The 27,174-nt window shown below is 41.5% G+C and overlaps 3 protein-coding genes and 1 long non-coding RNA gene across 5 annotated transcripts in view; 3 read left to right on the top strand and 1 right to left on the bottom strand.

Moving 5' to 3' along the window:
• The first annotated feature begins 1,122 nt into the window (after positions 1 to 1,122).
• LOC109527287 (tubulin beta chain-like) lies at positions 1,123 to 6,388 on the top strand. The gene is made up of 5 exons (XM_019889102.1): positions 1,123 to 1,295; positions 3,676 to 3,784; positions 3,873 to 3,983; positions 4,100 to 4,344; positions 5,262 to 6,388. The coding sequence occupies exons 1-5, from the start codon at positions 1,239 to 1,241 to the stop codon at positions 6,075 to 6,077; spliced, it is 1,338 nt and encodes a 445-aa protein (XP_019744661.1). The 5' UTR covers positions 1,123 to 1,238; the 3' UTR covers positions 6,078 to 6,388.
• Positions 6,389 to 7,136: 748 nt separating this feature from the next.
• dennd1c (DENN domain containing 1C) lies at positions 7,137 to 18,093 on the top strand. Of its 2 annotated transcripts, none has more exons than XM_019889092.1 (22): positions 7,137 to 7,333; positions 7,685 to 7,749; positions 9,131 to 9,174; positions 9,254 to 9,303; positions 10,363 to 10,482; positions 10,560 to 10,629; positions 10,707 to 10,787; positions 11,506 to 11,559; positions 11,653 to 11,763; positions 11,857 to 11,957; positions 12,025 to 12,070; positions 12,134 to 12,232; positions 12,865 to 12,990; positions 13,275 to 13,376; positions 14,434 to 14,521; positions 14,609 to 14,649; positions 14,724 to 14,771; positions 14,861 to 14,908; positions 14,992 to 15,096; positions 15,706 to 15,785; positions 16,467 to 16,677; positions 17,228 to 18,093. In XM_019889092.1, exons 1-22 carry the CDS (start codon positions 7,152 to 7,154, stop codon positions 17,960 to 17,962), a joined length of 2,607 nt encoding a protein of 868 aa, XP_019744651.1. In that variant the 5' UTR covers positions 7,137 to 7,151; the 3' UTR covers positions 17,963 to 18,093. The 2 variants fall into 2 exon arrangements, with proteins under 2 accessions (XP_019744651.1, XP_019744649.1); XM_019889090.1 differs by having other exon boundaries at positions 12,131 to 12,232.
• Positions 18,094 to 19,178: 1,085 nt separating this feature from the next.
• On the bottom strand, positions 19,179 to 21,446 carry LOC109527289 (uncharacterized). The gene is made up of 3 exons (XR_002170505.1): positions 21,316 to 21,446; positions 19,931 to 20,026; positions 19,179 to 19,500 (listed from the first exon to the last, which is right to left on the bottom strand). It is a non-coding gene; the product is annotated as an uncharacterized LOC109527289 (long non-coding RNA).
• A 2,973-nt stretch (positions 21,447 to 24,419) lies between these two features.
• The window catches only part of LOC109527282 (complement C3), a 22,571-nt gene continuing 19,816 nt past the window's right edge, over positions 24,420 to 27,174 (top strand). The window contains exons 1-5 of the mRNA XM_019889089.1: positions 24,420 to 24,545; positions 25,878 to 26,076; positions 26,157 to 26,319; positions 26,402 to 26,499; positions 26,805 to 26,893. Of these exons, the coding sequence (XP_019744648.1) occupies positions 24,469 to 24,545; positions 25,878 to 26,076; positions 26,157 to 26,319; positions 26,402 to 26,499; positions 26,805 to 26,893 (626 nt within the window). The 5' untranslated portion in view covers positions 24,420 to 24,468. The remainder of the gene's footprint in view (positions 24,546 to 25,877; positions 26,077 to 26,156; positions 26,320 to 26,401; positions 26,500 to 26,804; positions 26,894 to 27,174) is intronic.

Genomic DNA, 27,174 nt, shown 5'->3' with positions numbered 1-27,174 from the left:
ATATATATATATATATATATATATATATGTATTGCGGTTTTTCATATAGTCACAGCTTTTGTTTCAGTGCGGCCTTTCATGGCTGTAGATGATTCGGGTGAAGGTTTGGAATGAGTGACTGCAAATAATGATGTTTTCCTGAGTGTAAATGAGAGACTGTTTGGGTGTGATTGAGGAAGAGGGGGTGCCAAGGTGCCACGAGCAAGGGAGGACTCCGGCTGAACCCCTGGACTGGAGATCACAATCGGCACAATGGCCCCCACAGCAGCACGGCCACTTCCAACAACAAAAGATGGCCAAATGTGGAAGACCATAACCACATCAAAGGAAGAAGGTCTGCTCTGAAATAGCGTTTGCTCATGGCCCATGTCTATGGAAACAAGGACTCTATTTGAACACTGAATTTGGACACTGGCGTGTGGTCAAAACACGTCAAAAAATATTTTGTGTGGCCTTCAAATTCGGCCTTTGGAAAAAATGGCCTGCAAATTTGTACACAGCAAGTGAACCATGAAGGGAGAAGGTGGATGTTAAAGAATGTGACGAACATATTTGATGGATTTATTGGCAAAAAATAAATCATCTGCCATTATTTTGAGGTACTTGGGATTAAAAACTAAAGAGAGACTGAACCAGAGTGAGGTTTTGTGCTTGTTTTTGCTTAGCAAAAATTGTGATGAAGCAAACGTGTTATTTTGCACCACGTAAAACAAATGTGACACAAGAATGTTTTTAGTGCTTTTAATGCAACATGGTAAATTGCATCCGACGTCAGTGTAATTAGGCACACATATATCGTCGATCAATAACAGATTAATGCGCATGTTGAATAGCCATCCTGCTGGGACAGAGGGAGCATAAATTTTGATGCCTTGTCTACACATAGCCGAGCATTTTTAAAACCCAATATTTCCTCCCCTCACCAATGAAAGAGTGGAAGGGTGTTTAATTGTCCCACCACTAACTATTCGGCAATGGCATAGATAGTTGATTATGATTCTACCTCTATTCGGCCTAAGCCAGCCCAGATACTTTATCCAGTCATGCCGGTTAATCGTTTCAGAGGATAAAAATGACGTCACGTTCCAGGAAGTAGTTAAGTAGGACAGTGAGGGAAGGGCGGGCTCAAGCTGAGAACTACTTCACAGTGCACCTGCCTTCATCCGTCACACTCTGCACAGTGCACACACTCTGTACACATTCAGCACTTAAGAGCAGCTCCTGGTAGACACAGCAAGATGCGTGAAATTGTTCACCTGCAAGCCGGGCAATGTGGGAATCAGATTGGAGCAAAGGTACACTGATGACACTAATAATATCTGTTTTCTGTTGTTTACCACTTACCATGAATACTAAACAGGGCAACATTGGTTGACAAGTGCCGAGTAGGTGCGATAACACACTCTATGACTTGCCTGTCTAAATGTGATTTCTTGCAAACTTTTTGCTATCTGTTCATGTGCTGCTCCTTTGTGTCATTTTATTTGTCTTTCTAAATGACTGGCAAGTGGTGAAAAGAGAATTTCAATGCAGTCTTCTTAAGAAGTCTTCTGAATTATGCTTGGTACAGTTGAAAACTATGTGAAAAGATGTGTTTAAATCTCTAAATCATTGTAGAAAGGTTATTACAGTTTACTAAAACTAAAACTGAAAACATTTTTGTGAACAAAATAACAAAAATGCTTCGAAAAGAATGAAGACTAACTGAAACAAAAACGCTAGTGCTAACTAAAACTAAATATAATTGTAGTGAAAATGCCCTTTGTTTTATATTTGTCAATTAATATACATATTTTTTCAGAGTTCATTCGAGATGTAATTATTTTAGTATTGCTGTCCTTCTGTACAGAAGAGGTACGGGTTTGCCTGCGTGTGCATGTGTGTGTGTGTGTGTGAGACAGCCTGGGGCACTGCAACAGGTTGTTCTGAAGATGTTCCGTCTCCCTGCCAATTGTGCTCATGGTCCCTACCTGTTCAACGATTCAGTAACATTTGTATAATGTTCGATTAAATTTGCAAGCCGTCACACGTCATGTGTGCTACACCGGTCTGTTCGGATTCTTTTGCAGGGCGTAATTGTGGCATTGTGGTAAATGCACTAGGCCACCCTTCCTTCAACTATGAAATAGTGTTACCCATGTGGTTTGTTAATGTCACACTGGATCCCTTTTGAACATATTATGTACCCATCCGTCCATTATCTGAACCGCTTATGCTCACGAGGGCCGTGCTGGATCCGATCCCAGCTGTGTTCAGGCAGTAGGTGGGGTACACCTTGAACTGGTTGCCACCCAATCGCAGGGCACATATAGATGAATAACCACTCACACTCACAATCACACTTAGGGACAATTTTGAGTGTTCCGTTAACCTGCCATACATGTTTTTGGAATGTGGGAGTAACCGGGAGAAAACCCACACAGGCACGGAGAGAACACGCAAACTCCACACAGGAAGACCGGGGCCTGGAATCAAGCTCATGACCTCGACACTGTTAGGTGCACGTGCTAACCAGTCGACCATTATCATGTACCCACAGAATCATATGGATGGTACAATGTCAAAGAAGAATGCCTCTTTTTACAGTACAATGGCAAGCCCAGGTGACAAATTCAACTTTGGGAATATATTTTTTGTGCACTTAGCCATATTATTTGTGTGCTGGCCCTAGCAGAGTGCTTCTGCAATCTTTGTCACACTATAGTGAGGCATGATTTTATAACACAGACAACTAAATGTGTGTCGTGTACATTCATTGAATTGCCTTCATGATGTTTTGATTTTGGGCGGGCCTGGTGGTAGACCGGTTTGCGCGTCGGCCTTACACTGCAGAGGTGCAGGTTTGGATTCCGGCTCCGGCCTACCTGTGTGGAGTTTGCAGGATCTCCCCAGGCCTGCTTGGGTTTTCTCCAGGTACTCCGGTTTCCTCCTACACTCCAAAAACATGTGTGGCAGGTTAATGGAACACTCTAAATTGTCCCTAGGTGCTAAGTGTGAGGGCAGCCGCCAGCGAATGACAAATGAAGTACCAGCAAAGCGTACGTCTTTATCATTCTGTTTTGCATTCATTTGTAAATTGGTATGAGAGAAAGAGAATGAATGGAAATTGCTCTGAGTCCCATTGTTCACTTCAAAAAGCAGCCAGGTTTTGGAACTACCTGATTGCCACTGGTGCAGGGAGTGGCATAAAACCAGTATGGCTGCCCTCTGTTCCACTTTTGCTACAAAAGCAATTTTGCCAAGAAATTTGTGCGTCCGACTAGAAGTCAAATAAGTTCAAGCATTTTACTGTTGACAGCAATAACCTAATATGTGGAAACAATGAATCCTGCATGCTTTTCACACCCACAAACAAGCAGCAAGTGAAGGTACCAGCAGTGCAGGTCTGACAAAATCTCAATGAAATAATAGTTTTTTCGATAATATCAATTGTTCAAATAGTTCGAGCATCTGAACATTTAGGGAGTCCGTCTTAAATTGCTGTAGTTTCTAAATGACAAATGTGAAACTTCATTTCGTGAGGATCTACTCCTTTGTAATATTTTGATGATTTTATTTCAAATTATCGTGGAGGTGTAGATGAAAACTAACTTGTTCAAATCATCCTGGGTTTGGCAGTACTTTGACGCAGTGTTTAGAATATTTCCTGTGTGTGAATTGTTTTGCATGAAACAGTTTTGGGAGGTGATCAGTGACGAGCATGGCATCGACCCAACTGGATCCTACCATGGAGACCAGGAACTCCAACTGGATAGAATCAATGTCTACTACAACGAGGCGACAGGTCAGGAATCCCTAAACACAATTTGCAATGACTAATGTGTTTTGAGGGAATTCAAATCCAACCTTTAGTTGAACTATTTGACTCGCAGGAGGAAAGTATGTCCCAAGGGCGGTCTTGGTGGATCTAGAGCCAGGCACTATGGACTCTGTCCGATCCGGCCCATTTGGAAGAATATTTAGACCCGACAACTTTGTCTTTGGTAAGCTACACCTTTTCATATTCCTTCTTGATCAATGAAAATTATTATAAGAAAAGTCGTGATGGTATGAAATCCAATTGTGGCCAAGAAGATCAAAATGGGGTCTTTCTTTGCAGGCCAGAGTGGAGCGGGAAATAACTGGGCCAAGGGTCACTACACGGAGGGAGCCGAGTTGGTGGACTCAGTTCTGGATGTGGTGAGGAAGGAAGCTGAGGGATGCGACTGCCTACAGGGGTTCCAGCTTACACATTCTTTGGGTGGCGGGACCGGTTCTGGGATGGGAACCTTGCTCATCAGCAAGATCCGTGAGGAATACCCGGACCGCATCATGAACACCTTTAGTGTGGTGCCCTCTCCGAAGGTAAAACTCATGTCGCGCTCTCGTTTGGTAAGTGTCATTCCAGAACCAGAGGACAATTTAGGCACTGACATTTTAAAAGATTGCACCATTTATTTGATTTTTTTATATATAGGTTGCTTTTGTACCTTCTGTCATCTAGTTTGATTGTTTTGCATGCGTTCTATATGTGGTTGATATAGGTAAAAAAAAAATTAATGGAAAATCATGAATCCATTCATCCATATCTGAACCACTTTTTTCTCATGAGTGTCATGGGCGTGCTGAAGCCTATCCCAGCTGTCTTCAGACAGAAGGCGGGGTTTACCTTCAACTGGTTGCCAGCCTATTCCAGGGCAGACATAGACAAACAACCATTCACGCCCATAATCACACCTAAGGACAATTTCGAGTCTGCCATTAACCTGTCATGCATGTTTTTGGAATGTGGCAGGAAACCGCCGTAACCGAAGAAAACCCACACAGGCACGGGGAGAACATGCAAACTCTACACAGGAAGGTCAAGGACCCGAATTGAACCCTGCACCTCTGCACTATGAGGCAGACGGGCCGCCCCGGAAAATAAATTTTCGTCAACATAATTGGCCTTGGATAATTTCCCATTGCACACCTGATGATCTCTCACGGCACACTTGTTGAGAATTGCATACTCATGGAAGGACAACAGAAAAAAAGTCTATTAGGAACTCAAGAGATATTTGGTGATTTACATATGATACGACAGTGGAAGTTAGGGCAAGTATAATTTACACGGCAAGTGCTTGTTTCTATATTTTGTGCATCAATTATAATTGGGGTGGGGGAGACACACAGAAAATGTCCTCTATTTCTGGAATGACCATTGACAGTTCAGCCTTGGTGGAGTTTTACACTCCGCTGAGTGAGATTAAATTTTTTTAATTGCAACATGTTGCCTGCAGGTGTCCGACACAGTAGTGGAGCCCTACAACGCCACTCTGTCCGTCCACCAGCTTGTCGAGAACACAGACGAGACCTACTGCATTGATAACGAAGCCTTGTATGACATCTGCTTCCGTACACTCAAGCTGACCACGCCCACTTACGGAGACCTCAACCACCTGGTTTCCGCCACCATGAGTGGGGTGACAACCTGCTTGCGTTTTCCCGGGCAGCTGAACGCGGACCTCCGCAAACTGGCTGTCAACATGGTCCCCTTCCCTCGTTTGCACTTCTTCATGCCGGGCTTTGCCCCGCTCACGAGCAGGGGGAGCACCCAGTACAGAGCCCTCACCGTGCCTGAACTCACTCTGCAGATGTTTGATGCCAAAAATATGATGGCTGCCTGTGACCCCCGCCACGGGCGCTACCTCACCGTGGCTGCCATATTTCGCGGCCGCATGTCCATGAAGGAAGTGGATGAGCAAATGCTGAATGTGCAAAACAAGAACAGCAGCTACTTCGTCGAGTGGATCCCCAACAATGTCAAAACGGCCGTGTGTGACATCCCGCCGCGCGGCCTCAAGATGTCCGCCACGTTCATCGGTAACAGCACCGCCATCCAGGAGCTGTTCAAGCGCATCTCTGAGCAGTTCACCGCCATGTTTCGCCGCAAGGCTTTCCTCCATTGGTACACGGGCGAGGGCATGGATGAGATGGAGTTCACTGAGGCGGAGAGCAACATGAACGATTTGGTGTCCGAGTACCAGCAGTACCAGGACGCCAGCGCTGAGGAGGGGGGCTTTGAAGAGGAGGAGGAGTATGAGGAGGAGGCCTAAGACCTCTTTTTGTTTAATTCACTGCCTCCTAGCGGGTACTGTAACCTTTTCCCGGGTCTGTATTGTCTGCACTATCACTCCTGCCTCTTTTTCGTGCCTGCAGATCTTTGCCATCATCCAGTCAAAGATGGCTTCACTGGATTCTCTTCCTTACCCCAGTGAACACATGGAAATCTGTCATCCGTCCTCTCTTAATGTTTTTTTTCTGTTCTTTACACAATTCTACATCTGGGTCAAATGCAACACATTGTATTTGAATTCATTTGTTGAATCTGGTATTTGGCTTCAATAAATGTGTTGGTAAACAGCAATATTGGTCTTTTTTTGTTTTTGTTCTTATCTGAGCCTGAGCACGCAGGACACTGCGGCCATTTTGTCATCAACCACAGCTATGTCACAGGATCAAAAACACCAGACACTACTCTTGCTTTTGTTTACTTGAGAAAAATGAAAACGATAATATAAAACTTATTCCAGGTGAATAAAATAGAGATATAAAAAGAAAAAAACAACAAAAACAACCTTGTGGCTCCACTCAATGCTTCCCAGACCACATTACACTGAGGTTACCAGACACGATCCTTCTGCCTTACTGACAGTTAAATACATATTAAGTACATATATCAACAAGCATTGAGCCATCGGCGGTTTGACAGGATGGCAAGTGGTGGCAACCACCATCTTGACCAAATGACCTGCCACCTCTGTTGGGGTGTACCTGTGTATTGACCGTTACAAAATGAAGATAGACAGATAGATAGATAAATAGATTTTAAAAAGCACACACTACCATGATATCTGCAGAAGTCAGACAATTGTGAATAGCAGGTTTGTAGTTCTTGTTACCAAAGGTTCAGACATTTCCCACATTTATATTTCAGGAGAGTTCCAAATAAAGAACATTTATTACACACCTCTTCAGTGTGGGCAGGTTCATGTCAATAGTCTGGACGTCATGAAAAAAAAACCTAAATATTCGGGATTTTGCATGTGGTGGTGAAGTGAATATTAAAGTTTTGAATTTGTGGCATGGTGTCATATGCTTCTGCACACAAACGATGACACAAGACTGACATGAAGCAGGAAGTGTTCAGTCACACGCAGACGGTGCTGATTGTGCAGCCAGCCGCTACTTCTCTCTGTCGTCCTGAACTCCAACAGAGATCACCTGCTGAAGATCTCACCCCACCCCAAACCCCCCGTTGTACCGACACATGGACGCAGTGGCATTCAGACAACATGGGCTCTAGAGTGAGGTAAGTTAATCATGTCATTCCTCCACCCTCCAAAATGGTGATGTGAAAATTTATGTCCTCGTTTTTTTGTTTTTTTTTTTTGGTCACTTCCTCTCACATCTGAAAGTTTCCTGCAGCGAGTACATTTCACTCAACAAGGCACCCGAACTTTCAAGTTAGCAGAAAACAGAATGCGTTTCTTCCAGAGAGCCATATATTATTTGAATGTTTGCATTGCAATTCCATTCAAACCGAATGTAAATATTTCCAGTCGTCCATTTGACAAATTTACTCACAGCCAGAGAGAAATGACTTTCCAATATTGAGGCCATATTTTGTGTGATGGATTCTAATCTATCATGATTTCCACAGACAAAATCCTGAGCGAGCGTTCAACGTCTTCTTTGAGGCAATATGTCCTATCGCCAGAGAAAAAGGTCAGTCGCTTTTTGCCACCTTGCAACAAGGCGTGCGAGCATTTCAGTTTCCATTCATGTGCGCATCTGTACAACTTCATCCAATATTGTACACTCACAAATTTACCAGTGGAATTGTAGAGCCGCGGAAACATTCCTTTGATTCCAGCACTCATTTCCTCTTTCTCCAGGATAGAGGACAGTGACTACATACGGGCTGGTAAAAGTATAGCAATGCCATCTAAGCTGAACAACTGCCTGAAATCGATGATACAAACACAATCTGTAACAATGGGTATTTCCTGTTCTGTGGTTTGAAAACCACACCGCTTGTCCTGTTGCTTTGAACCAGAAAGCAACATGAATGTGATCAGTCTCCTAGTATGACTCAAAGACTTTTTGCTTATTAACATGCGACATTTATTCGCAATCTTCTATCTACTGTTTATTGCAATTGTCATAGTCTTAATTAAAAATACAAAAGACTGCCATCTCTGGTAGGTTTGCCTTTCATGAACGTTATCCACCCATTTTTGCAGCTGTGCTTGCGCCTGTTCCAGTCGACTTTGTGTGAGAGGCAGTATATACCCTAGACTGGTCACCAGCAATTTGCAGGGCATACAGTATATAGAAAAATAGTCAGTTTAAGTGTTCAAGTAACCTAACAATAGGCCAGAGCTGATATTCGAAAACCGAACCTCTCGACTGTGAAAAAGACATGCTAACCACTCTGCAAAGTACTCTTCCTGTATTTATCACTGACTTCACACACACACACACACACACACACACACACACACACACACACACACACACACACACACACACACACACACACACAAAAAATACAAATCCACAGACAGGCTCCAACGTTTTATCGAAAGACCCGCAATAAGTGTCTACATATATTACAAAATACTTCATGTCCAACAAAATACACTCAGCTAGAAAAAAACCCCCACATACAGTACACATTTGCCCTCTCTGAATGCTCTGCAGTTTAATTTCTATACAGCAGTGATTCCCAATTAGAGTGGATAAAATATATTGTTGAATTATTTCATTTTATTTCATCAAGCGGTTGCGTGAAATAAAAGCATCTGAATCGAAATACATTATTTAAGTATAATAGTCTATAAAATGTATCTGGATCCAGATGACCTTATTTCATACAACCACTTGACAAAATGAAATTGAGTAAATTCACCACTCAGTGCTGTGTAAGGTCGTGCGCTGTGGGAAATCACTCCATTTCAATAAATATTCCTGAAAATGATCATTTTTCCATTACATGTTCATCTATCTATGCCTGTGACATATTATGACAGGCAGAATGATTAAATGCTCTTCCATGGTTCGGAAACATTAACACTGGATAAAGGTATGTACTTTTGTGCTACAGATCCAGTCGTACGTCTTCAGTTTCCAGATGACTTCAGAGATGAGGTACACTCGTTTGGATCTGCTTGCCTGCATGCATCCATCTACCGTCAATTTTGAATGACATACATGATCTGCTTTGTAGGAGTCTTGTCAAACGTTATCCGGGTTCTGTTTCCCATACGACATGCAAGGGTGAGTTTTGCATCATTACTTCAACCAAAAGGTGTGCATTTTTACTAGGGATGGGAATCGATAAGATTTGCTCGATTCCAATTCCATTGTCGACTCTGTTTAATGATTAAATTCTTCATCGATTCTCTTATCAATACTTTTTTTTTTATTAGGGTGGTCGGGGGTGGGGGGGGGGCGGACTAAACAAGTAGATTAGCAACACCTACCCTTCAAAGTAAGGTCCAGGGTTTGATTCCGGCTCCGGCCTTCCTGTGTGGAGTCTGTATGTTCTCCCCGTGGCTGTATGGGTTTTCTCCAGGTACTCTGGCTTCCTTTCACATTCCAAAAACATGGATGGAAGGTCAATGGAAGACTCTAAATGCTAAGCGTCAAACTCAGGTCCTGGAGGGCCGCTGATTCAAATGAAGAGCTTCAACATCAGGCTTCCTCAGAGCTTGCTGATGATCTGATCATTTGAATCAGGTGTGTTGCAATAGGGAGAGTGGGAAAACATGCAGGGCTATATAATAAGCGGATTCAAAAATGATTGGATGGATGGATTGATGGTAGGTTAAGGGAATATTCTAAATTGTCCGATTGTGAGTGCGCACAGTTATTTGTCGATGTGTGCCTTGCGATGGGATGGCCACCAGTTCAGTGTATACCCTGCCTACCGACCGAAGACGGCTGGGATGCTATCACCTCTTAAACTGTATTTAACAGGGACTTTTTGGGGGACTGTGAGTAAGAGGTTTAAGTTTTTTTTTTGGTTTGTGTGTGAGGTTTTTTGTTTAATGCAAGTTTTTTTTGCTGCGGTAAGAATTATTTGTGGACTTTTTTTGATGCACGTTAGCAACTGTTATGTTGTATGGGGGGGCTGTGCAGCCCCCATACAATAAAGCCATTCTCATCTACTACCCTTTTTTTGTCAGACTACACAGAAAAAGCAGAAGCTGCATTGCGTCACAATCTGATAGGGCAAACAAATGTCTGTCTGCATTTTTTGGAGGGGGGCGGTGGGCAACGTTTTAAGCGTCGGCCATGGACTGTACTCTATTTCCAAGATCATCTTTTATTCAGGGTATGGGAGGAAAAGGCTGTGCAGCACTTTACTTTTGTTCTGACTGATATTGAGGGATGCCAACGCTTTGGCTTCTGTCGTCTCAACAACAGTGCTCAGATGTGCCTTTGCATCCTCAGGTATGAACATGTTGGTGTGAATGCTAATGCTTAGTTTCATCACTCCATAGAGTATGACACTATGATTGTTTTCACAGTTACCTTCCCTGGTTTGAGGTCTTTTATAAATTTCTCAATACCCTAGCTGACTACATCACTAAGGGCCAGGTGAGTTTAAAATAAGGTCAAGTCTCATTTGTTCCAAATAAACATGATGACACTAAGGACCTTCATCTGCTTATCAGATCGATGACATGAAAGTGATGCTCGCTGCACTCTACAAGCAACCCATACCACTGGCACCGGGATCTATCACACTGCAGATGGTAAATTTAAAAAAAAAATGTATATGGTGGATACTGTACTTTATATTGAGCAGCAATGGGTTGTTTAGGGTTCTATGGCTTCGATGGGGCTACACAACAGTGTTGTCACTTAGCAGAGGGAATTTATACTATTCAAATTATATCAGTACTTCGATATACAGTAGCTCAGGCATGCAAACTGGCCATTCTTGCAAAACAAACCCATATTTATGTTGACCATTGAGGCGCTTCATTTTATCTGTGACCTCAAACTATCCAGCTCTTTTATGTTACCATTTCTTTCACTGATGACACTGTTTTTTGTTGTTGTTGTTTTTATTTATTTATTTATTTATTTATTTTACATTTCATGAAATGTTACAATTTTTTTTAAATCAGAGATGAAAGATTTCTGGTTGCATTTTTGCACTGATTATGATTAATCATCATCATTGTCATCGTCATCGTTCTAAATTTCTGAATAAGGGTTAGGTTCAGCAACAGGAGGATTTTTTTGCTGAAATGTGATTGGTACAAATCACAACTCATGGTAAACATTGCTTTTTTAGATCAAACTTAAAAACAAAAACTGAAAATATTTACCAAGAACTGAAATGTTAGAAAATATAAAGATGTTTTGTAATACTTTTCGGGACACAGTAAACCATCTCTGATTAACATTTATTGCTGGCCAGTGTTATAATTTCCCAATATAATCATGTTGAATTCTTCTGGCAAGGCTCCATACTTCATTGCTCCTGATCCGAGAGGTCTGCCGTCTATTCCTGAAAATGTGAGTATTTGCGATCAAACCTGGCGCCTCAAGTTTTACTTGCTAAGAACTCCGCTGTGTTTGCATTTATGAGTGTTTGTGTCTGTACACCAGAGGAATTTGACAGAGCTGGTCGTGGCAGTCGATGTGACGAACCTTCTGCAGCTCTACGCCAGCATGTTGTTTGAGAGACGCATCCTCATATTTGCTCGCAAACTCAACACTGTGTGTATTTCTTTCATTGTTTTGCATTCCATTTTAAATACGCTTGACACACATTCACACATACTGTATTGTGTGCTACTGTGCTGTTTGTAGCTCACATCTTGTTTACACGCACTCGGGGCTCTGTTGTACCCAATGCACTGGCAACACATCTTCATCCCAGTTCTGCCACCTCACCTTCTTGACTATTGCTGGTAAGCCTGTCAGTCTGTCGTCTGTATTTCTATTTCTATACGTCACATCTGGTATCACCTGTTGCAGTGCACCTATGCCGTACCTAATTGGGGTTCATAGCAGTCTAGCCGAGGTAAGAAATTGTTTGAAATGCATGAACAAAGACCATTAAATAACAGTGTGGGTTTGGCAGAAGGTGAGGAGTCGAGGCTTGGAAGAAGTTGTCATTTTGAATGTGGATACAAACACATTGGAAACCCCCTTCAATGACCTGAAGAAGATACCTTCAGATGTGGTAATAGCTCCTTCGTGTGTGTGTGTGTGTGTGTGTGTGTGTGTATGTGTGTGTGTGTGTGTGTGTGTGTGTGTGTGTGTGTGTGTGTGTGTGTGTGTGTGTGTGTGTGTGAATGTATTTATTTAAAAAGTGTCTGCACCCATCATTAGTAGTGTTGCAGTGGTTCACGCAGCTGTGCTTCACATTTCCCATCATCCACTGGCATGACCCAAAAGTATTGTAAAAGCAAGGCCAATTCATGTATTTTTGCTGAAAAGTGAAAACGCCTCGGCTTGACATCATTTGAGAAAAGAGATCAACAATTCAGTTTTTATTTGCACACTGAACATCTGTTGGTGTTAATTCAACACCTCTGGGTGTTCATTTTAACGCAGGCAAAGTGTCTATATGCATCCACGGTACGTGGTGTTAAATGTTCAACACCCAATAGTGTGTCACTGCAACACAATGTGTTGGCAGTGCAGGAATAATGACGCTATTGAGTGTGGCGGAAAAAGTTTTTCAAATATTTATCTGTCTCTTTTTATATCATAAACACCTGGCATTTGAACAGGACCGTGAGGACTTTTTCCACTGTATGTCGTATCTGTGTCACGTCACCAATTGTAAATGTACAGTATATCTGTCCCCAGGTGTCTGGGCTGAAAGTATGTTTGAAGCGTCAGGTGGTTTCTGCTGGTTCTGGGGTCTCACGGGCCTTTCTCAAGGCCCAGTCTGTCCTGTTTGGAGGATACAAGGATGCTCTGCAGAATCATAAGGTCGGTTTCTTCTTAAAATGTGGCTTGGAGTGGATGCAAATGTTGTATTATTATTTATTTCTTCTTATTATTATTTATTTACATTTTTGTACAATGTTCCAGTTTGTATTACTATTTTTCATTTTTAAAAATACATTTTAATCCTGGAGGTGAATTGAATTTTCTTATTCTGTTGGAATTTTTTTTTTGTACACATTACATATTATTATTATTATTAGTAGTAGTAGTAGTAGTAGTAGTATTGTAAATATTGAAATATTGAAATTTTTTCTTTAATTTTGCAGGGGGGTGAGGTATCCTTCAGTAATGATTTGTTTCTAGACCACAAATCAGCCAGCATGAGGGGGTTTCTTCAGAGTGCCATTCATTTACAGTTTTTCAAACAGGTACAGCACATGGCTTCTCTAAGTGTCTGCTGCTCTCTACTGGACAAAAATCTTTAACCATGTACTGTATGGTGTGTACTCATTGAAAAACTGGGTTTGCGGGGAGGGATTCTCAAGTACAAAATAACTGCACAATGAGAGACCATTTTACGTTTGTGACTTGTGTTAGTTTATTCCATTTATTTAGTTACCATTGTTGTATCACTGAAAAAACAAATCCATGAGACTGGTTGTTTGCACTCCTGCCTCACAGACGAGAGGTTCTGGGTACTGAGCTCCAGCTTGATTTCTGTGTGGAATTTGCATGTCCTCTGTGCGTACGCTGACTTCCTTCTCTCACATTGTGACAACCATGCATGTCAGTTTATTGAAGACTCTAAATCACATGTATCAAAGTCAAGGCTCGGGGGCCAGATCTGGCCCGGCGCATCATTTTATGTGGCCCGCGAAAGCAAATCAAGAATGTCAAATTCCATGATGCTTGCTAAAGTCTGAACCAAAATTTCAAATTGTCATATGTAATCCACAATAACAGTCTATATATATATATATATATATGGTTTCGTAAAATTCATAACAGCCCTCCAAGGAAAACCGTAACTACAATGTGGCCCATGACAAAAATGAGTTTGATATCCCTGCTCTAAATTATGTGAATGTGAGCGCGAATGGTTGTTTTCGATTATTGCCCTGGGGTTGCCTGCCGACCAGTCCAGGGTGCTGAGATAGGCTTGAGCTCACGCGACACACTACTCGACACATGTTGAATTTATGACCCTAGCTGGTCGTTTGTGTGCTTTACTTACCAGGACGATAGGATGCACCTCATCTGTATCAGTAAATATTGAATAGTCTGCATGCATTTATTCTGGTGAATAGATGCAGGACGACATCCGATCAGCTCCTTATACGTGTACTCCGTGCAGTTTACTGACTTATTCTGTTGAGGCTGAACAACGTGGCTCCATATGAATCTGATTCAAAGACAGAGTCATCCCTGAGATAATTTATGTGATATTAGTGTTCATTAGTAGGCTAATTTGCAAAATATTTTCAGTTTATTGATGGACGCCTGGACATCCTGAACACAGGGAAAGTACCACAGGACCTCTTTGAAGAGGAAATTCTTCGATCTGAAACGACAGGTAGGTACATTCAGTGTGCTGTAGTGTAGACAGATTGTGGAGGGAGGAATCTGTCACTTATTTCCTTGTTGGTCTTTTTTTTTCCAGGAAAGAGTAAATCTTACCAACAGCTAGTTGGTAATTTAAAGGTAAGTGACTACTCATTAAAAAAATATCTACTCGTATTGTTGCCCAATTCAGGATGCTGCTCTATCTGTGACAGAGAGGGGGAGGAGCGCTGATCCTCAACATCAAGTCCAAAACAAATAACGTACGGGTGAACTGAGGAGTGTTTCACTAGAGTAGCGTCTGCTATACTTGAACGATTGTTTGTATACAAAAATGCTCTGTCTTTACCAGGCAAAAGGCCTCACAAGATCTGGTCTGAAAAGCAGGTTGAAACATAAGGTGAGTTATGTAATGGTTGCCGTAATAATTAACTATGGCGTAATATATTTGTGGCTTCACCAAAAAGTGTGTTTGTAAGGCAGGCCTTCAGTCAAACACAGACCCTTCAGAGAGGTGGATCTTTGTCACATCGTGCTCAATCTGACTGCCTGCAGAATCGTCTGCCAATCACACAACACTTTGGAATGGTAATAATCCCCCAAAAATGTAATACAACATCTACGCCTGTCAATGGAAAGCCATTTGACCATTTGTTCAAAATCTTTTTTTGTCGATCTTGTAAGAGTAGGCTCTTGGTCTTCAATTTTAAGACAATCCAGTGCACTTGTAGATTGACTCTGGCACACAGCATAGAACTATGTGTGTGGACGAAGGGTGAGGAGGGGCAGTACAGCAGGTTGGCAGATATATATATATATATATATATATATATAACATTATGTTGGCTGCTTGCCAGCAGTATTAAAAATACTTGAACATGTTCCCTCAAATTTTCCACGCATCTGAGCATTCACACAAAGTCCCTGAGCATTCATCGAACCACAGACATGCACACGACGGCCAACCCACTATAACTCCTGTCCAAAATCTGAGATCAGATGTCACATCAGGGGTCAGCAACGAATAAATGGCCATACGGCTTTCCATACGTAAGAGAAAAGTAAAGCACAACATCCGATGCATCCAACTTATGTGTCTTGCATTTTTTTTGTGCTGTTTTCACACTTTTGCTTCTATTTGTCTGTCAAACTTTTTTTTTCTTTGTTGTTTGATGCTGGTGATTATTTTTCTTCGAGTCACGTCCTCGTCGGCCCAGTTACAAACTTGGTGTCACCCAAGGCCAGGGAGCCAAGGCAGCTGGAGATGCATGGAGCGGGTGAGAAACCTAAACCTGCGGACAAGTATTATTGGCCATTTACAGTGCCAATTCATTAACCATTTACCGTATTTTACGCACTATAAGGCGCACCTAAAAGCATTTAGCTTTGTCAAAAGCCGACAGTGTGCCTTCTAATCCGCCTTATAATTGGATCAATAATCAGATTTCTTCGACGTAGTATTTTAAACGTTCTGTAAAACGATTTGTTACAGCTGCAGCGATATAAATAATGATGTATTGTATTTTACCTATTGTATTTCCTTCAGCGCAGCTTCATCTAGTGGATGCACAACGTAACTTCAGCCACCATTGTTGCTTCTATTCATGTGCGCCTTATAATGCGGTGTGCCTTTTAGTGTGGAAAATATGGTAGTTTACCAAGATATTTTGGACATAGTTTTGTTTTGTGGAAATAATTTGGGGGAGTCCTGACTTGAATTCTATCAAACTCCTTTGGGATGAACTAAAACAAATAAGGTAGAGCCTAAAACATCAGGTCCTTTCACTGGTCCAACATGAGTGACGCTGATCTCCAAAACCTTCTTTTGGATAAATGTACAAAAAAAATCCACAGACACACTCCCAAATTGTGTAAAAAGTCGTCACTCACTTTTTTTCATTTTCACTTTCTGTACGTTATTTGGACGTGTACATTCTTGTGTGGACCTGTATATCAAGGGCAATGTCTGGGCAAGGGGCCAAGCGTGACTCTGAGTTTAAAACGGATGAAGAGAAGGAGGAAGAGGAACTGTGTGATCTAGAGGAAATGGATCTTCTAAGCGAGATCTTTGACACCCTCAGCATTCGCAGCTCACATGACAGGGGCCTGTTATATGGCACACGCAGCCTGGATCTTTTTGGACCAGACAGCCATGACTATATTACAAAGGTAAGAACATAACAATGACACATACATAATGCCGCACTGTTGAAATTAGTAATAGCTATGGCAGAATGCTTCATTTTAAATGACTGTCAGAGAGGTCTTACTGGGCTAAATGTCACTTTTCCAATATACCCTTTTAGGTAAATTTATCGCATTCTCAGCATGATGTGGTCCATCCACGGCTGCACAATTACGAACACATTAAATTATTTCCGGTCAGTCGGTACTTTCTAGTTGTCGCCATTTTTAGATCCGTTTTTTTTCCCCCCCCAAAAAATCTCCCTTTTCAAGGTAAAATTTGTAACATTTAAAAGTGGGTGAAATTATAATTTACTTCTCCACTAAGTAGAGCTACTATACCATTTTGTTTTTTTTTCCCCATTATCAAAATGCATGAAAAATTATAAATTAATATCCGCGGACATTATGGTTATTTGTGTTGTATTAGATTTTTTTTTCTTTTTTTGGACAAAGCTTGGATCGTCTCTCCATCTTATTCAGTTGTGCAGGACTAACCCGTGTAAATTTGATAAACAACAACTGTTTTGTTTAGCTTGGTCGAGTTAATCCCAGCCAGGAGAGCCTCTCTCTGTGCACGAGTGGCAGTGGCAGCCTTAACAGCTGGAACCTGGAACAGTCAGACAACGTGCAAACGCTGACTGGCAACTCGGATGGGCTGAGCTTTGATGCATATGAGACTGTCAAGGATACCTCAGCATTTGTAACAGAGCAAGAAGAGATCCTGAGAGGCGTCAGAGATCAACAGTTGAAAAGGAAGGAAGCAATAGATGTGAACCACGAAGTAGAAATCCATAGCAGAAATAGTTCAAAGGAAGTGACGACTGAGCCAGAAAGGACAGTCACTTTAAAACAGAATCCTGTGGAGGAAACAGCTGAGCGACACAAGGACAACGACTTGAAAAATACAGAAGATGGTCTAAATCCAGGGGAGAGTGAGAAGCAACGTAGCGAAAATGGAATGGATGAAGTACAGGAGGATGCAACAGAAGAGAGAAGTGGAATGCTGGTGGTGAAAAGTGCAGAGGTGGGCTTTCATTCTCATGAGTCCAGAGAAGGCTTCCTTGAGAAGTCAAGGAATAAGGACTTGGCCGAGAGTGACAGAGCAGGTAACAGCAGCGACATTGTTCAAACATATCAGTCGTATAATTCAAGGACCCATTCAGATGCTAACAGCACCATCAAGAACGAGCAAGGAGGCCCAACTCCTCTCAAGGTGTCAGAACTCAAAAAGATGTTTGAATCTCAATGGAGCAGCCACACTGGCTGATTGGGAGAGACACTGTGGTTCTGCCCCCCCCCCCCCGCAAAAAATGTCCATGTATCTTTTGACAAAGTTTGGATCAAGAAAGTAAGCAATAGTGTTCACATATTCTTTATTTACGTACACATTATTTTTACGTACAAAAGTCACCATAATAAAAGTGCATCATAGTTATCGCCAGTGTCAATCAGCATCCTTCATGAGCATAATACATAGTTTATCTGTATATTTATATAGACTAAATAATGCGGAGTGCAGTAAAAACGAACAAACCTCAATTCAAATACAAAGCCAAGTTCAGTTCAAATTTCTCTTTCTCATGGAGCCAAACTGGTGACATATTTGATGACCTGTTTAATCCAATAAGTGAATCAAAAGGAAAAAAAAGTGTCTGATGTGTCAGGAAGATTTGTGGTGCAAAACTTAAGAGTGGATAATCACTACAAATGTGTGGGGATATTCATCCACACGGTTGATAAAGGGGTCAGTGGTGAAGTTGCAACATAATGTGGAGTACATCATATGAGGCGTTCTTCTTTGGGCAAAGGGAAAGGCAGGCCGTTCTTTTCGGATCCACCTGCTGCGGACGGTTTCCTTTCTTCTGCGCTGGGGCGGTAGGTTCCCTCCATTCTCTTCTTTATGACGCACAGCAGAAGAAGCAGAGTCAAGCCAAGGAACAGAACCACGGTGGAGAACAGTGCCGACACCGTGAGTGGGAAGAATGCGCGCATTGTCATGGTGAGCTACAGCTGTAAAAAGGGGATGAAAATGTCAAAGGCGAATATTTTCAACCTCAACCTACATACAGATATCGTATTCTCACCGTGTACTCATATGCACTTATTTATTGATTTCACCTTAATTTATCCAGATGACATATTTCTCCAATGACAAACAAACCATTAATGTGTAATCTCATCTTGTTACACTTGCATTTGGGGATAAGTATTGCTAACAACCTCACGATAGAATGCGTAATCACGATTCAGGGGTCATGATGATGAACATGTGGAGCCCGATATGTGGCATTCACGGCAGTACATATCCTGGTATTTTGGATTACTTTACATCCATTTTTGATGAAAATAGTGATGTTTACACAAATGATATTTTGTGCTGAATGGTAAACATTTTCTTCTTCTACTGTTAGCAGCGCTTTCTGTTTACAGTCAGTGCCGTGCCTGCTCGAAAGCAAAAATTAGCTTTCAGAGATGCCTCCGTATCGTATAGAAGCCCACAACCATATCTTCCCGTGTTGATTTTTTTTTTTAGCACACCCCTACTTGCATTTTACTTTTTTATTGGCTTTTTGAGGCCGCACCTGGCAAAGAATAAGCTTAATGATGACTGAATGAAAATTCCTGCAATGTAGGAAAAGTTCTGGCTCCATCAGACGTATGTGCAAACTGTACAATGACTAAAATACCGAATACATACAAAAGTTGCTTGACTATATGTCCCAATGAATGACAGGTGACCAGTTTAGGGTGTACCCCGGCTCGTGCGTGAAGTCAGGTGAGAGAGCCTCCAGCTCACCTGCAACCCTGATGAGAACAAGTGAAATAGAAAATAGATGGGTGAATGGAGATTTTTTTATTTTTTTCATACACAATACCGTTTTCTGTTTTCAATGGTATGACAAATGAAGGATGTTAAAATATGACAAAAAAAAGTGTGTACAGTTAAAGATTTTGTGGGGGCAACAGTGCAACGCTGGAACAAATCAAAACAATGTTTTTAATATTCATTTCTGACTTGAGGGTAATGTCTCGGGATATAGAAAACAAAATCATTCTACATGTTTTAACGGGTGAATTTTTTGTTTCGCCTTCATGGCTTGTTACATATTAAACTCATAGTATCGCATCGCACTTGTGCGTGTTATTTCAAGAAATGTCATTGGATAGTTATGAGAAACTGCAAGGTAAGTGTAAAAGAAAGACACACAATTTAGACAATGTGACAATATTTTACCTCTCAGAAGAAAGGAAAGAAGCTTTGAGGTCTGGGGTGGCCTTGAAACTTACATTGGAGCAAACAACCATCAGCCAAATTTTAATCATGCAGCATCTGGGGGAAAAAAGGCCACAACCAGTCAGATAATTACAGGTTTCTTATTTTCTGCACTTATGTAGGTATTTACCTTGGTGTTAAAGGTCCCCTTACATTATAAGACATTTTTTTCCCCACTTATTCCACAAACACATTATTAATCGGAATACAGTGGTACCTCTACTTACGAATGTCTCTTCATATGAAATATTCAAATTACGAAATGCCTCAACAGGAAAATATATATTATTTATAAATTAGCATTTTTAAATCCATTTTTACACAGTAATTGTAAAATATATATTTGGTTATTACTGATCCACTTCCGGGCGGCCCGGTAGTCGAGTGGTTAGCACGTCGACTTCACAGTGCAGTGGTACTGTGTTCGATTCCGGCTCCGGCCTTCCTGTGTGGATTTTGCATGTTCTCCCCGTGCTTGCGTGGGTTTTCTCCGGGTCCTCCGGTTTCCTCCCACATTCTGAAAACAAGCATGGCAGGCTGAATGAACACTCTAAATTGTCCCTAGGTGTGAGTGTGAGTGCGGATGGTTGTTTGTTTCTGTGTGCCCTGCGATTGGCTAGCAACCTGTTCAGGGTGTCCCCCGCCTAATGCCCGAAGACAGCTGGGATGGGCTCCAGCACCCCCCGCGACCCTAGTGAGGATAAAGCAGTTTGGAAAATGAATGAATGATCCAATTCTCACAAATGATGATTAAGTGGGCTTCAGAGGATTTTCAGATTTAACAGTGGGCCATGAGACAGTTTATGTTTGGGAATGCCTGGCGATTCAAAGCATGTCAAAAAACAGACAAAAATGTTGACCAGTTTTCCGATGCCACAGCTGATGTCTATTAATGTCTGGTTTTGTTTGAAACACAAAAGAAAATGTGCTTTCTTTCATGGATCAGAAAATCATATCCACATATTGAAATGTTGTACTTTTAAAAAAACATTTATCTTAAAAATAAGTCGAAACTTTTCACTTCCTTTCCATTCGGTCTACAATAAGTTGCTGACAAAAATTATGTTTTATTGAAAAGTAAAAAACATATATAATTAAAAAAAAAAAAACTTGTCCGAAAAATAAATCCTCAAGTCAAGCTAATAATAGCGCGGACTGGCCGACCGAGATGCGGTTCTGCGGGTCAGGAAGGAATGCAGCCCATCCTGCTCCACCTGTTCTCTCAGCTGACTGCTGTGTGCCGCCACAAAGTTGGAGGAGGAACCGAAGAATCCCCGCCAACACTAACTCACCTTCTTCGCTGCAGTCACCATTAAGACCTACGACCTTACTTGAGAGAAAATTACCTGTCCAAGAGCCGGGAACGTGTCCAGGTGAAATGAAGCTCGTCGTTTGTTAAAATCCCACTTGAAAGACGCTAGAGAAGTATCCACCGTGACAACAACGTGTCCTCAGCCCAACCGAAACTATTTGGAAGCGCACTACCTGACTGTCCATATGGAAATAAGCAGGTCACGTGAATCACATCGGCCAATCAGAAACGTCTCCCATTCTCGGTTTGTGCCACGTTCGACAAATGTTTGTTGTTTTGGGCTCTTGTTTTTCATTATTTCGTGTTTAAAACAGGCACGTCCGCGCCAACTGCTTTAAAAAAGTGATAATAAATAACTGCAAGTATTTAATTGGCAAACTAGCTAATTTTAGTAACTTTTCACACTACCACCAACGTTTATTCTCAACAAAGCACCTACCAACTAATTTACCTATTTCCACATTTGTTCAATTGTTTTCTGTGAGGAATTTGCATGTCCTCTCCGTGCCTGTGTGCATTTTGTACGGATGTATGAGTTTCAGCTACATTCTATGACTCATTTGTCATTAAGAGGTATGCGGCTGGGTTTTTACAGACGCTTTTCAAGAGTGCGTGGACAAATGATGCAGATGGACACAGCAGCTTCCTCGGAGATTTCCCTCTGCTGATTGCCGTTGATAGAAGGACGCTCTCAATATCTGGCCCGACCGGAGGTCCATGATGCCACCATGAGCTTGCAGAGTGACAGCGCTCTCGGCCAGTGATTCACAACATTCCATCTGTCCATTATCTTTATAATACTCACGAGGGTCGCGGGCGTAATAATTCATTAGATAGATCGATAGATAGATAGATAGATAGATAGATAGATAGATAGATAGATAGATAGATAGATAGATAGATAGATAGATAGATAGATAGATAGATAGATAAGACCAACACATACTAAGACAGTGGCCTGTCTGTAAGTTATACACTGTAAATACAGTTACATTTTTGAATATGTAACACCGTTACACGAATTCGGTTACTCCCAAAGCCAGCCCATTCCTGCCTGAAAGACTTTACGGGTCCCTGTTGGACAATGTAAAATTAGTGCCACTAGAGGGCACATCAGGAAAGACGTTTAAAAAAAATCAACAGGAAAATTCTGGATTTTAAGACATGACATGCATCAAAGAAACACCTGGCTCTCGATTGTGCAGTCAAACCCAAGTGGGGGTCTTTATATATTAACCTCTGTTTTCAAGGAGGCATGCAGAAATTTACTAGAGAGTAATTCATGAAGTTAACAGCATTGAATGTTGTAACAGTCATCTAGATGGTAGAAGACAAGTATTCATTATACTGTGACCAAATGCAGTTTTTTACGTGTCAGCATCTTTTACCAATTTTCACAATTTTTTACACATTGTTTTTACTAACTGTGGAGAAGGATATTTTAACAGGCACATTTTTACTTTTTGTTGTAAATGCACACGTTCACAGAAAAACAAATGCCAGTTTTTAAACTTCGTTTTCAGGGCAAACCGAAAGGGTATTGCCCTTTCGGTTTGCCCTGAAAACAAAGTTATTTTAGCCAGACAAAGGAAGTGGAGGGTGGTGTCATTGATGATTCTGTCACAGGTGTGTTAACATGATTAAATCCTGACTCCATGTTGATTTTCAGTGGTTAGCGCGTCGACCTCACAGCGCAGAGGTACCGGGTTTGATTCCAGCTCCGGCGTTCCTGTGTGGAGTTTGCATGTTCTCCCCGTGCCTGTGTGGGTTTTCTCCGGGTACTCCGGTTTCCTCCCAAATTCCAAAAATATGCATGGCAGGCTGATTGAAGACTCAAAATTGTCCCTAGCTGTGAGCGTGAGTGCGGATGGTTGTTTGTCTCAGTGTGCCCTGTGACTGGCTGGCAACCGGTTCAGTGTGTCCCCCGCCAACTGCCCGAAGACAAATGGGATAGGCTTCAGCACACCTTGGGGCTCTTAGTGAGGATAAAAGCGGATCAAAAAATGGATGGGTGGACGAAACCACTGGAAATCTGAAAACATTATTGCAGATTAGGAGTTTGAATCATGGTCAGTGTTTTGTTACAAATCGCTGCAATTTCAAGATCCGCTCATGTGAATGAATGATTTATTTATTAATTGAACATGTAAGTGGGTTAAACATATAATTTATGATTCAGTTGTTTTTGTTACCCTAAAGCAAATAAAGCTAATTCAAAAGTTAAAAGAAATCATTCAAAAGCAAAAGGAAAAAAACTTTTTTGCACTCTTTAGGAGTGACATAATGTGTGGTGTTTCTCTTTGTTCCTTTCAAGTTGAAAGATAAGATTCATTAAATAAATAAAAAGTTGAATTACATCCACGTGAAAAATGACATTGTATAATTTGTGTGCAAATGTATTACCACGTATTATACCTTGTTTTAGTAAAAAATGCCTGAATTATGACTTCTTAAATAAATCAGTTTGAAGCCATTTTGGGGAAATCAGTTGTTTGCCGTGTCTGTTTGCCAAGCACAAGTTTGTCATCAGAGAAAATTCCATGTTGTTGAAACTCACAAAATGTTTGTCAGGCATTACACAACTTTAACCTTTTGTGCTTGGCCAGGTTCAAAAGATATATTGATCCAGCAGAGTCAGAAAATGAACACCGACTGAAATGTCTGTATCAAAAAAAATAATGAATGCACGTATATGAGAAAGCGTTCATTGGATCTGTGGCTCAGACGATGGGGAATTGAGACTAACCTTAGAAGCACGTTTTTGGGAGGCGAGACAAAGTCAGAATACCAGGGGAAAAGTAACACAAACTCTGCACATATACAGTATGGTCAAACTGAAATGTTGTTCATTAAATATGAATAATGTGAAGCTCAATGTATTTTTACAATCATTTTATATTCATCAAATCATCCCAACATAGTTACAGTCGCTTACGTGTGCGTGAGAGACATTTGTGTATTCATTAATCCTTTGCATCAAAACGAAAGTCAGTTCATCAAGGCATTGATTTTTAAATGGACGCTTCATGGGCCTTTGCTAATCTCCGCAATTTGGCAACTGCTGCCGGGAAATGATTTTGCGCAACCTATATGGACCTATTGGGAGGAGACTGGTTGAGAGGGATATAAAAGGGGAGCGTTGTAGCACTCAACTCTACTTTGACAGTAGTTGCGGATTGGGGAGAGAATGGGTACAACTCCTCTGTGGCTGCTGGCCTCACTGGCCTTTGCCTGTTTGTCTTCTGTGGCTGATGGTGTTCCATTGTAAGTAGACTTGGCACTCAACTTCGAACACATTCAATGGGATCTGCTTGTACTATCTAATCTTAGGAAAAAAATGATTAGCCCACTTTGTTTTCTTCAATTTCTTGTTCATTGGAATGACTGGAACCACTAGGTGTATCATGTGACTATCCATCCACCCATCCATCCATTTTCCGATCCGCTTTACCCTCACAAGGGTCAGGGGGGGTGCTGGAGCCTATCCCAGCTGTCTTCAGGGAGTAGGCGAGGGACACCCTGAACCGGTTGCCAGCCAATCGCAGGGCACACAGAGACGAACAAGCATCAGCGCTCACACTCACACTTAGGGACAATTTGGAGTGTTAAATCAGCCTGCCATGCATGTTTTTGGAATGTGGGAGGAAACCACAGTACCCGGAGAAAACCCACGCAGGCCCGGGGAGAACATGCAAACTCCACACAGGAAGGCCGGAGCCGGGATCAAACCCACGACCTCTGCACTGTGAGGTCGACGCGCTCACCACTGGCCCACCAGGCCGTCCATCATGTGACTAACAGAAAGGAAAACATGTAAAGCCTTAAAGCACTGTTTTTGGCACGACAATGCCACAGCTATTCATGGAACTATCTATCTAGCTATCGAGTTGTCGAACTGTCTGTATTGTCTTCATGACTATCACTCACTGTATTTGAATAAATAACATTTGAGAATTGTAAACATTGGCTTCGTCAACTTGCGTAATGATTAGCAAGACCACTCGTTTGCAGTTCCAAAAGTCAAGGTAATTTGGTCGGATATTTGTTTCATGACATCAAACAGGGTAAACAGTGCAATGGTGAAATTTGTTCTGATCAAATGCTGGATTTTACTCCTTACAGTCAACAGTTGACTCATTGTTTGCAGAGTTCATGTCGGGGTGGCTGCGAGGGACGTTATCCTGAGACACCACATGGTGGGGTGTTTAGAGTAGGGTCGTGACATGATCAAAATGATAAAAAAGCGAGGAAAAGGGAGAAAAAAACAATACAAGTGCAAACTGCATTTGCTAATGTTCACTGAAGAATCCTGCTGCAACATTAAAAAGATAAAGCAGATGACCAAATTCATTAAATCCGTCCTTAAAAACACTTCACCAAGGATGAAAATACTTTATGATATAGTAGCAATATGATGTTGGGAATATTTTGTGGAAATTTCGAATAAAGTTCATAAAAGGCAAATTTTTGATACAGCTCTGCTGTGGAGTGTCATTATAATGTGCTGGTGTACCTAACGTTATGACCAAGAGCGGAGGTCTGTGTATCTTTAGCTTATCCTTAGCTTCTAATGATTCTCCCTCTTATGTGCTGCAGGAAGGTGATGTCTTCCCCCAACCTGTTGCGGGTAGGAGCAGCAGAAAACATTTTTGTGGAGTGTCAAGACTGCACTGGGGGCGACATCAAGGTGGACATCAACGTGATGAACCATCCAACCAAGACCAAAAAGCTCGGGTTGGGTGCGTCTGTGACCCTTAATAGCGCAAACAACTTCCAAGGATTTGGACAAATCACGGTAAAAGAGAGACTCTACCCATATTTTGTTGTCTCTGAGCATTTTAATACATCTTTGTCCTTGTGCTTCTCACGCATTAGATACCGACAGGAGACTTTAGTACAGACCCCAACATGAAGCAGTATGTGTACCTGCAAGCTCAATTCCCTGACCGACTGTTGGAGAAAGTGGTATTGGTCTCCTTTCAGTCTGGATACATCTTCATCCAGACAGACAAGAACCTCTACACTCCCGACAGCACGGGTGCGCCAAGCGTGGCGTCATTATCATTAATATGGCTCAAAACAACTGAACAGTAATTGAAATCCGTCCCGCTGTCTTTCAGTGAACTACAGGATGTTTGGAGTTACGCCGAGCATGGAACCTATTGAGAGAGATCACCAAAATCAAGATGAGGCTGCTGCCATAATCATTGAGATGATGGTAAGTTACCATTTTTATCCAAAATGGTGCCAGCAGCTGAAAAGCCTCCCTTCAGAGGTGTAACAAATCATCGGAAGGGACAATCACATTTTCAGAAAGCTGATAATGAAATGATGCCGTTGGTCGTTGCATGAAATAGAACAGATGGATGATAATGTGTTGGCTGCCCTTGTTGTGGCATCACTGCATTCAGTCAATCGATCTCACACTTCATAAAAGAGCTATTGTCGCGTGGCTCAAATACATGATCAAAAAGAAAGTTATGAGGCTGATAATAAAGTTTGTTCAATGTTATTAATCCCTAGACCCCCGAAGACATCATTTTACCTCTTGAGTCAGTCTTTCTGAAGTCAGGGATCTACACTGGAAACTTCAAACTTGCTGAGATTGTCAGGTGATGTTTTTTTTTTTAATTCTCTTTTTCCACATTTCACCTATGTATATTTTCTTTGACTCAAGAATGAAGGATTTTTTTTCAAATTGACACTGCAAAGAAATAAAAATAACTGTAAATTACTGACAGCAGGGGCACCGCTAGTTTACTGTTATTTTACAAAGCACCTATCGTAATTCATTTGAACAGAATAGTATCGAACATATAATAGAATATTTTGAATTGTTTGTAAATTTACAGAAATTCATTGCAAGGTGTATATATATATATATATATATATA

Source organism: Hippocampus comes, unplaced genomic scaffold (assembly GCF_001891065.2).
Source record: "Hippocampus comes isolate QL1 unplaced genomic scaffold, H_comes_QL1_v1.1 scaffold86, whole genome shotgun sequence".
Lineage (NCBI taxonomy): Eukaryota > Metazoa > Chordata > Actinopteri > Syngnathiformes > Syngnathidae > Hippocampus > Hippocampus comes.
The sequence above is the reverse complement of the archived record's forward strand: the minus strand, read 5'-3'. Positions and strand labels throughout refer to the sequence as shown.